Below are 12,120 nucleotides of genomic sequence, written 5' to 3' on the forward strand. Positions count from 1 at the left end.
GATACTGAATACAATAATATTAGAGATGTGATTATACTTTAAGATTAGATTGGAAAATGAGATACATCTATCGAATATCAGTAAATTTATTTAGTTTAATTTTTCGAAAAATCAGTAAATAAAAGTTTGATTTATAAACAATTATATGTTTACATATAATGTTATGTCGCTAAAGATTTTAGCGATAAATATCGTGATTAAGTTTATGAAATAAAAGCTATTTTTGGTTATTGTTTTATGTATAGCAATTGGTGATTTGGTTGACGGGAATGAGTTTTCCAGTGATTAATGTTGAGTATGGAGTCATAAAAAAGCATGTAGACACAATAACGGTATTCGGAACATGGGCATTTAAATAAATTGAAAATATTGTTTTATAGGAAACGGATGCACGGAATGGCGGCGATTGTAGTGAAAAACACACAACATATCGCTCATAAAATACAATATAGAACGATATATAAATCAGTATTATGGCCACCCGTATAGGAAGAGGAACACAAAAAAATATATATACTTACAGATATAACATTCAGAAAGTTTGAGGCATGTTCCTGTTTGTTTGTCAATTCTAAACATTTTTTTATTTATAATTTGAAAACAAAAAGAGATAGAACATGTGTTTAAGTTATTACATAAATCATGTACACTGTAAGGGCACACTCGCAAGAAATAATAGCTAAATATATTCAGAATTATGCAGCATACTTAGGCTTTTTTGTATAATGTCTTATAGAATTTATAAGAAGTATAACATAACATATATTTCTCTAGTTATATATATATTTTAGAGAAATAAGTACTATTATTTTTGAACATATAAAATGCTTATAAAAAGTAAATCGACTTGAGTAGACTGGAATCGTACGATAGATAATTGTGTTATTGAATAATTGAATTGAATTTAGAATAATTGGAAAACAAACCGAAAGTGGAGAGAGAGAGAATAATTGTGTCCTCGATGAGAAATCTGAAGTTGCTCATACTTATTCCACGCTTAAATGCGAAGAAGGGCCCCAGGAAAAAGTTGAAACAACAGGAAATAGGACGCTCGTTGAAGTGCTTTTGCCCGGCTACCCGAATAATTTACCGAGGAGAAACTTCGCGACATTTTTATAATGGGAAAACTTGAATTCTCAACACCTCCAACAATATTTCTCTGCGCAATACATCCATGTTACCACTAGTTTATTTATATTTATTATAACCATTATTAGATCTAACATATTCAAAAATAAATGTAAAGTTCCGATTTGTTATACTTTGAAAGATTACGTTGAAATTTGAATTATCAACACCTCCAACAATATTTCTCTTCGTAATTCATCTATGTTACTACTATAAATATATTATTATTGTAAAAACTAGTCTGTAATATTTACAATAAATCAATTAAGGATTAGTTATACTTTGAAGGGCAGCAATCATTATGGTAAACAATTGAATTTAGATCATTCATTATATATGTTGAAAATATATGAATCAGGTAGTTTTAGTTACTGACTACGTTAGTGTATGTGTTGGTTATATGACTGTGGAAGAGCTATGAATAATTCAAACGTTTAATGGCTCGAAAATCATACGGAAATACATGCGCGCCATTGTTACCCGTTTTGTGTAGTTTTTTTTTCTATCTGAGTTAACCCGTATTATGTTGGTTATAATGGAGCGATGAAAAGAAGAGTAAAATGAAAAAGGCAACATCAAACAAAATTGGATTTAAATTCAGTTCTGGAAATTGGTGCCGCCGCTCAGTTATTCAACGGGCATTGATTGTTCATATTCTTTTCATTTCGTTCATGAATAAATAAGCTTCGTGTGGAACTCCTTTGATTTTAAACGGATCCTGCGAATATGAGTGACGTGGATTTACTTATTTGTTAGTCTTTGTTTCTAAATAATACATGGATCAGCAGAAAGGGAGGAGAGCAGACGAGGAAGCAATCGATGGCGCGGTAGAGCGACCGGTTGTCGTTAGGCTTGGCTCTCCAAAAGGAAGCAGCAGAACCAGAACCTTGTTCCACGCTCGGACACGTCACATAAATATGGTTTCTACATATCTAATCCTAGACATAAATACTATTAACCTGCTGTCCTGTCCTGCGCCGCTCCGATGTTGTACTCTAGCAACTAGTCTGCAACATATGCACTACATTCACATTTACTTGCAGACCATTTTACGAAATGCCCCATGGCCTCTTCTAGGCCACTAAACACTAGCACACGATTGAAATGTTGCCTCCTATTATGTCTTTCGTTTACCTTTATTTACACCTCCGAGTTTATATTTCCTCCGGTCTGAACAACTCGAAACGTAGCTCTAACGATAACCTCTAATAATAACCATAATGTATACTCTTATGTTAACCCTCGCTTATGAATACAGAAATTATTATTACCATGATTGTAAAATATTATTAGAATTCTGTCATTTCTTACGATTTGTATACTCAGTATTAAACATATGGAGTCCTGCACAACTGTTCTTATCTTTCTAATTTATTACTCAAAAGACTTCATTCCTTTTATTGCATATTGTCGATTTCGTTTATTTTTGTTGTTTTTTTTTATTAATTTTATGTCATTTGTATCATGCTCTTGGTGAGAAAACAGATGTTGTATGCTGCACGATTGCATAAGGTGTAACAACAACGAAAACAGTACATGGAAATTGTAAGTAAAGTGTGTTTCGTTGTTGCAGACGCGCACACCTGCGAACCTGCCTAGAGAAGCTCAAGGAAATGGTACCCTTGGGACCCGAAGCTTCTAGACATACAACCCTAGGTCTTCTCACTAAAGCAAAACGATTCATAAAGGTAAGTTTCAGATAGAACTCATTTCGTGCACACATATGTTCTACCTACACTTTCTTTTGATCTATTAATCATCCAAAAAGTAAATTTCTTAATAGAAATACTCAATATTTAAGTATTTTTGTTAATATAAAATGTATCTAACTACCGTATTTTTTGAATGATAGCACGCACATCAAATTCAATTTCTAGAATTATTTTTTTAAAGCAACAAATCCTGGTCAATTTCTCACCACAAAGAAAATACGTCTTATGATCCGAAAAATACGATAATATGTTTAATTGTTAATTATTTTTTTCAATAAGAAAGGTGGTTTCTTTTTAGGTGGTTTCCAATTTACGAATTATTTCATTATTTGTAAAATGTTTATATGTCAAAATATTTAATCCTTTCGTAAAAGTGGAAATAAATACATAAAAACTGAATATAAAAATTGCAAAGTAAAAATTATTTCTTTGAATGTTAGAAACGTCATAACACATTCCAATTTTGCTATTTTGTAAAACAGGAGAATTCGAAAATTGGGATCTTTATTTCATACATAACGAATATCAAAACAAACAAATATATTAATCGGGAATTTGAAGTTTACCAAATTATTTAATTTATTTTGAAAGGCGAAATAAAATGTATAATGTTAATTTTGTAAGTAATTTTCAAGCGTATTATCAAATATATTTTATTTAATATCTGAAATGTAACAAAAAAAAAGTATGCAAGATACTTTGTGTACTTTTTATTTATTATTTTGATAACACATTGTATTTCGAGACACATATAATTTCGAGAATAAGTCAATTCCATATTTATATAAACGAAAATTAATTGTACAGACATTTCAATGCGTTCATTCATTACGAAATGCGTTTTTCTCTCGAACAATAATAATATCATTTCATAAATAGAAAACGTTTACGTAATGTGTACAATTGCACAGTGGAATGAGTTAGAATTGGAATAATTATTGTGCGCCGTTTTCCTGTTCCGACCAGATGGTTGAATAATGGGGGAAAAGATATTTTATTTACAAAATTTACGGTTCAATTCGGAACCTATTAAACAGCGAAATAGAGAGCGTTCGGGAGAATTTAATTTTCGGTATTGATTCCAGGGGTTTGGATTTCCATTCGGATTTCAATTCCGATTGATTTTGAATGTTATCCAAAAGCAAAATTAAAATGAGAATAGGTATTTATCGTTGTTATCATTACAACTGAAATGTCCTATTATATATCTATCTAAATATTGTAAGTTTGTATATCAATTTTCTATTACATTTCTAGATGTAACGGAACAATAGCAATTTGAAAATTAACGTTTTGTTAAAGAAATATTAACTTAATTGTTATGAAAATAAATTCTCTCAATAATTTATTTTTATAATCTAATTCTGGGATATAATTACTATAATATAAGGAAATGTACCGGAATAAAATAATAATTTGCAAACATACTAGTTATTAAGTTAAGGAAATCAATAAAAATAATAAATATCGAAATTAAATAAATTGTTAAAGAAAATTGTATAACCGTCTCAGTAATTTCCATTGGTACAACACAAATAAGAGGATTTAAAAGGACCTTTAAATATAAAGAGTATTCTCAACTCGTCCTTTAAAGAATTATGAACCGATTCTAAGATAGGCTTGCATTTTACACACACTTTTTACCGATAAATCTACTTGACACTTATATTTTTATTATCTAACTTAAGAAAATCACTTTTGGGAAATACTCAATCAAATATCTACAATACAGCTTTAAATGAAATTTCCAAATTATACAGTTATAAGTACCTAATAATGTAGTTTGATTTTTTTTATTATATCATTGGAACTTTTAAATCGTTTTAATTAAAAGTTGATTAATGTAAGCCAGAAACAGTCACGGCGTGAAACGTTGAAAAGGTTCAAATGAAAGGCTAGGAGTAAAGGAGCAAGAGGAAGAATATATTAGGGGAGAAACGATAGTTGCGGGCGGAGATAAATAGAGATCATTTATTTATACTGCATATATCTTCCCACTCGCAACGATAAAAAGTTAGTGTCTATTTTATTCTTTTCTTTCCCCATCCTTTTTATTCTTCCGCTCTTTCTCTCACTGCTTCGTTCCAGCTTAATAAGACAATATGGATGTCGCCTGATAGAAAGAGACAGGAGGGATAAAATGGAACGAGAGAAACAGGGTGGTTTTGGCTACTTCATCCCGTTGCTCCATATGCATAGAACAGCCAACAAATTAAGCAATTACGCTCTCTAATTCATTCTTACTCTCCCCCTTCCGCTCATTCTTTTCCCATGTTCTTTTTTTTCCTCCGCTTTTTTTCTCTCCACTTTTCCAGTCGCTGAGACTCTTCCAATTCCACTTTAAATTTCAAATTAGTTTTTAATCAAGATACAGATCAGAATTACTGCGGATATAAACGTACATTTTAAAATGCATGAACGGAAAAGAAAAACACTGAAGAACAAAACGTCGCAGAAGAAAAGGGGGAAACGTGCAAAGCGAGAGATTTGTAAAATGCCTTATCGTTTATCTTCAATTTATAATTAAATGTTACATTTACGTTGATTTATTTTCTTGTCTTCTCACAAGATATACAATTATTATTAATCTAAATGCAAGATAATTAATTAAAAAATATAAAGAATAAACAAACTGTTTTTGTTATAATGAAAAATCCAAAAAATATCGAATAAACTATTTAAAATTTGTAAAATTATTTTTTTCTTCAATGCATGAGACCCTGCAACTTATTATTTTGTTGACTTTCCATTAACAAATAATTTTCTTTTAAATTAAATAGACTTATTTTACAAGTACATTTATTGACGAAAGTTTAATTAACTTTTTCTTTATGAAAGTCAAACATGTGTTAAGCACAATGCCAACGTCGAATTTTAAGTATCTAAAGGGAACCACGGGAGATATGGCAGAAGAGAACTTGAATATTCGGTGACCCTCTAATTAACCTTTTTTTATTATTTTTTTTATTATCATTTCGCTCCCCCCGTGTCGACATTTTACGGGTGTGGGGGGACGAAATGGATAATTTAGCGAAACGAGCATTGTCCTTGCGAAGAATGTGACATTTAAATGTTGAACGCACCCTGAATAAGCGAACGCGATGAGCGAAAAAAAAGTGCTCGCACACAGTGGAGCAATGGAGACGAACAAGACATACAAAAACATCCCTCGCAGCATCACGTATCTTAAATCGTCAACTCCATTATCCAAATCACCCTGTACATTTTTTTTATCCACTTATATTTCTTGAATGAACGAAATTATGCACTTCTTATTTTTTTGGTACAAATATAAAAGTATATAAATGGTTGTTCTGATATTGATTTTATTAATGCCTTAAAATTGAAAATCATCTGTCTGTCAAAATTCATCCTTCATATAATTTTAAGTGTTGGTACATCCAAGAAGAATAAGAAAGTGTCTACTCCTTCTCCACTTCCCTATTTCTGAGCTGTGTAAATGCAGCCATGTATAAAATGTTAACTACGCATCGTAAGTTCTTTGAGTGCAGTAGCATGCAAACACTATTATGAAAAGAAACTGCCTGGAAATGTTATGCATATGCAAAGTAGACGCGTAAGAGAGAGGAACTGCAAAAGGAAGAAACAAAAAGGAGACGACATTCAGGACAAGAGCTGCCATTGTAATAAGCAGTCGTGCGGACACATTTAATAATTCATAATCTTATAAACTCGGCTCGCTCGTTTACATTTCAATATATAAACCCCGACGCTTTCGGTGGAAGGATTAGTCTAATTTATGCCGGATTACGGTTTAGGAAAAGTCTTAATTAAAGCCAACCCCTTTTTCGACTCTCTATCTTCAAATATATACGTTCCTCTTTTTTTTTTAATTTTCCCTCGTATTTCTTCTTTCTTTTTCCATTATTTTCATCCCTATCGGTTTTATTATTTCGGTTCGTAATGATTGTTTAATTGATCCAAATGACTTTCGGATCCTTGGGTTTCCTGCTCTTTCCCTCGCAGGGCCGAAGTACGTGAGATTACTCCAGACGGACCCTTTTCGGAAAGCGACGCCGCCCACGCCGCCTCTCACATGTATACCGGTGCACTAAAATGTGAAATAAACTAAGTTCAAGTACGTGTATGACTTGACAAATAGACCTGCACCGTCTGCATCCAGTGGTCTCGGATAAATCGCCCGGAATGACATAACTGCCCTGTTGAGAGCAGTTTGTCTTACGAAAAATTGCTGTTTTCGTTTAAGTTTTATGAAGTTCCGAAATTTAAAGCTTCTGTCTATATTATCAACCCGCCAACGGTAAGAAAGATGTGACATTTTTTACCAATACAAGACGAATCATCATACTTTACAAACTAAATCCATAAATCTTCCTATGGTCGCTCGCCACAATGTGTTTGCGTTTCGGCTACATAAGTCAATAATTAAGACCTGTCAGTATGAATACATACATACTACACTGCATTTCAAAATCGGATTCTACTTGATACATTTTTTGCAACTGTTATTCTTAGTGTAGATATAGTGTAATCATAGATATCCCTGTGGATAAATGGATAAATTCAACTCTAGTGATTAATCAACTACATCCTGAATTGTAATCATTCCGTCTATTCATCTTAAGGGTAGGAAATCCACGATCTTGTCTATGGGCATTGCTAGAGCTTCTGACTTAATGCCATATAAAGGACTGCTCTATAAAACAAGCAATACACAAGCCTCTCTGGTTAATTTAATTTCGAACGTTCTCACACATAAAATGGTCGGACATAGAACCAATATCTACTGCAAAACATCTTTGTAATCACTTAACATCTAATAAATCTATTCGAAAATAGTTGTATATCATTTCTATTTTTGCTAAATAATATTTATGTTTTAATTTATTTTATAATAATTAGAATTCTTCTTTCACATTGAAATAATTCTTCAGATCTAGCAATAATTTTTTAAAGTCGTAAATATTCTAAATTATCTGAATTAGTTTCAATTTGTTTTTTGTAGGTTTCCATTATTGATTTCGATCGGAAAGTTTAGGATTCCGCAACCGGATTGAAATCACGAAGGTTAGCGATATAGGAGTGAGCTTAAACGAGAAAACCATCGGAACATGTAATAGCTTTAGAAGCTTAATATCAGTTTCGGTATGCGTTTCGGCAATTTATAAGAATGTTTATCGAGCTTTTCCTGCGGATAAGCGAAGTGCAATATAGTATACAAAGTGCATAAAGAAAATTGTTTTTGCAGCATTAAAAATATCGAGGAAAATATTTGCATTGCGCGTTTGAATTTTAAAGCAGTGTATCCATGAAAAGTTCCTTACAATAACAGAATATTTTATGTGAGCTTTGCATATTACAGACTTGCATCTCTTCGCTGGAGAAATGCATGCAAACCTTACACAATCACAGACACATGTGCATTTCTGTCGCGATATAATTTAAATCTTCAGATATATATGAGAGAGAGAAACATGGATATACAATAAGAGAGATTGAGAAAGATAGAGATAAATAAAGAACGAGATAGGTAGGGAGAGTATAAGAGAAAATGCATAGATATATGTATGTACTTTTCGTATGGCAATATTTGGCTTCTGGAACATTTGCGGAATTCCATATGCGGCATAAATTATGACCGATATCCCCGGCGCCAAGGTTTCTTAATATCGCATCTAAATCTTAAATTATTAACCCGTAAATTATGTTTATTATTCAGAATGGATGTTTATGTCCCCTATTTTTCCCTCGGCCGGATATCGGACTAATAGCCGAAATGCACTTCCAGAAAGCAATTAAATTACACTTGATTAGAGTTCGGAATTTGTAATATAAACTACACGCTGAGCCATGCAGCGCAGATTCGGCTAATACCAATTCCAAGCTGAACTTCAAAAACCATTCCGAAAGTTCCGAGAGTGCATCACTTCTGCCCCGCATGCAGCGCAATCTCATTGGCGATATTAATTGTAAGAGTGGTTACATCTTCTAAATAGGATCTTTTATCATTTTAAGTATCATAGATGATAGTTTAAGAGCATGTTTTTATAAATCTGTCTACAAATCTTTCTTCCTCTACATTCATTGTATATTTCCGTTTTTAAATTTGAATAAATTCCATAAATTATATATTAACATAAAAGTTAATAGGGTCTTTTTGCCTAATAACCAAAATAGAACGTAATTAATTAAATATAATAAATCTTAAATTAAATAAAAAACTAAATATTGGCAGTTGATCATTTAAGATCAAAAAATATTTTAAAATATTTTAATAAAACAATTAAATATGATATGAAGTTCACCTCTTCTTTGAAGATTAATGAGATACAGAGTCTACTATTAGGCTTTAGTAGAGGAAGATATTAAACTGCTGAAAAAATTAAAAAGAATCGTTCCAACATCTCTTTTTTTAACTACCAAAAAAATTCCCACTCCCGTCCCTCTAATCAGTCATCTGTTGTGCGACTAACAGACCCCTTTTATCCTGTAATTAGAATCAACGTTTGACGACAAACAGCAAACAACGGGCATAAAAAAGTCGCACATGCATGCATACGGTGGGACACATAGGAGCAAGGGAGATACGTGTATACCAAAAGCGGGAAACATTTTTTTTATGAGTTTCTCGTTACGCCGGCTCTATATGTGTATGTGTGTGCGAGTCAACGATCGATATGGCCGAGAGAGGAGTGGACTTCCGGTGCCCGGAGCTCGGCCGGAAATTTAACTTTCATCCGCCCGTACGCAAATCACCAATATTTATTGGCGAGGCGTGCGGCGTTAGAAAAGAATCGACTGCAACTAGAATCCATATGGAAGTAGCGCACCGAAGAAACGGTCGGCGTGTTAAGGCCCCCGCCAAACGCCGCCGCCCCCCTTTAAAGCATGAACGAACGACGAAGAAATTCATTACCGGCCGCCGCCCGTCGAGCGCCCTTCGCATCCTTCTTCGCCACCCGAAAGAGAATAGGGGGGCTGCACAAGAAATGAGTTTTTGATTAAGTCGAAAAACTGCTGCTGTAATTTATGGCAGCACTGATAATTAGGAGACGTACTTCCTACTCTTCTATTACAACGCTAAATCAATCTGTTTAACATGAAGGTTTTAACATCTAATTATCTTCAATCTTCATTTTTGTGATATTATTTTTCACCTAAGTTTGGCAGAGAATCGGAAGGTGATCAGACACCGATTTTTTCCATAACAACCAATGCATCGAAAGAGTTTAGATAGCGACGGTGGTGACGGAAACGCCTTTTTTGTTCCTTGCTCCCCGGAAACTGATCCCGTCTGTAACGAGCTTTACCTGTGATCTATTGGTCTTTCAAAATCAATATTAACTGTTGAAACCTATGTACCTATTACAACTAGTTCAAATACACCAAATTTGTACAGTTGTATATTTGTTACGACAATTAAACATTGATCAGTAGGTTCTTGAACCGAACTTTATGTGATTTTACATAGTACTCAAACTAGTTACTGTAACAAAGCGTATCCGTTCTACCTCTACTTTCCTTTTTCCCCACATATTTTATAAAATATTATTAGTATTATTTTTGTAAAATTATTAAATTAACCTAACATATAAAATAATTATTGATTTAGCTAACTTATACATTTTTAAAACTGTACTCAATGCAGCAATTTATAAAATAAAATACGAATAAGAAACTTTCTCTTCGTCCGATTAAACATTTAATATTTATCCAGAAGGTTTCCGTTTATTTTCGTTCCTGGGTCTGGATCCGTTTTCCCGTCGTTTTAATGTTCAATGAAATAAAACAAGAAAATATAAAATAAAAACGAGGGTGCAGAAAGAAAAACAACATACGAGAATGATAAAATTTAGAATCGATTCGCTAAAGTGTACGACGCCTACGGCTCTTTCCGCCGTGAAAGAATAAAAATTCATATTCTCGCTGCCAAACAAAATATTTCTTTTGTAAAAGTTGTTTTGGGATTCATGGAATATTTAAGATGTCGGAATTGTTCTTCGGTATAGGAGACCCGTTTCTATTTTTCTCTGAGCACTCACTTTTTTTTTGTGTAAACTGTATGTATGTTTATATATATACTGTCGTGTTCGCCTCTTACTCTCTCCCCGTTACTCTTTCCTCGGGGTTGTTGAAAGAAGAATGTTCACAGAGAGAAAACACGAGACTGGAAGAACCAAAGAACCATTAGTTAGGGACTTTGAATCTCCTGCAAAACAATATGTATATACCACCCTATAATTATGAGTAATGGCGTTGAGCCCCCAGACAGTTTGCGTTTTTATTTATATTTATACATCTCATTTGAATACGCCATATATAATATTCGAAATAAGATAATACAAATATTTTTTATCTATGTTGTTTCTGAAACAAATCATAAATAAAATAAATATATTTTTCAATAAAGATGGTAATAAAATATAAACATTTTTTTTTTGTTTTGGATAAGAAAAGTTCTTGAGAATTTAAAATTGTTCAATAATTCCATATATAAATATTATATTATAACTTGTAACTTCAAGCAACCCAATTTATTAAAGATTTTTCTGCTGTTTACAATATATCTACAAATATCTAATTGGTGGCAGTCATGGCAGGTGAAATCACATGTAATGTTACGGTGGCAATTAAAATCCTTGCAACCATAATCCTGACTGTTTCAAAATTTCGTATATCAAAATCTCAACTATATCGAAATCCCAACTGTATCAAAATCTCGACTGTATCCAAATCCCGACTACATCTAAATCTCGACCCATAATGTTAATTAGAATTCCATTAAAAAGATTTATATTTTTTAAAATGAAAATATTACATCTTATATATACTTCCACGTACAAAAGGCTATTGAATGTACTTTTTCTGTGTCTTAAGAAATTATATTATGAATATGTAATTATAATTAATGTACATAATGTATATATTTACATAACTATTTACCTCTCTTAGTGCAGGTAATTGGTTTGAAATAGTACTAATCGAAGAACTAAATGCATACAAAAATAAATTGCATAAAAAGATATTTGTTCAACCAATAATGTTTGCAAACAAAAACATTTTAAATAAATATATTTAATCTTTGCCATCAATTAAAAGTACGTGGTAATATTATTCATCGCAATTAAATTTTATTTGTTTTCATTGAGGATTGAATGTCTTTCACATAGGATTAGTTTAATTGATCAATTCGACTTCTTTTTTTATGCAAGTTCAATTGAGGCAGATAGGATTGTTATTGTTTTAAATGAATTATGGGTAGGCGGTTGTGGCGTAACAAAAGGGCCGATATAATTTT

At 32.3% G+C, this 12,120-nt stretch overlaps 1 protein-coding gene across 1 annotated transcript in view; it reads left to right on the forward strand.

Annotated features, from left to right (window-relative positions):
• LOC108568128 (max dimerization protein 1-like) overlaps window positions 1–12,120 on the forward strand; it is a 181,175-nt gene that overhangs the window by 154,441 nt on the left and 14,614 nt on the right. Inside the window, exon 4 of the mRNA XM_017929060.1 lies at window positions 2,702–2,816. Within this exon, the coding sequence (XP_017784549.1) occupies window positions 2,702–2,816 (115 nt within the window). The remainder of the gene's footprint in view (window positions 1–2,701; window positions 2,817–12,120) is intronic.

This window comes from Nicrophorus vespilloides, unplaced genomic scaffold (assembly GCF_001412225.1).
Source record: "Nicrophorus vespilloides isolate i.1.1-1 unplaced genomic scaffold, Nicve_v1.0, whole genome shotgun sequence".
NCBI lineage: Eukaryota > Metazoa > Arthropoda > Insecta > Coleoptera > Silphidae > Nicrophorus > Nicrophorus vespilloides.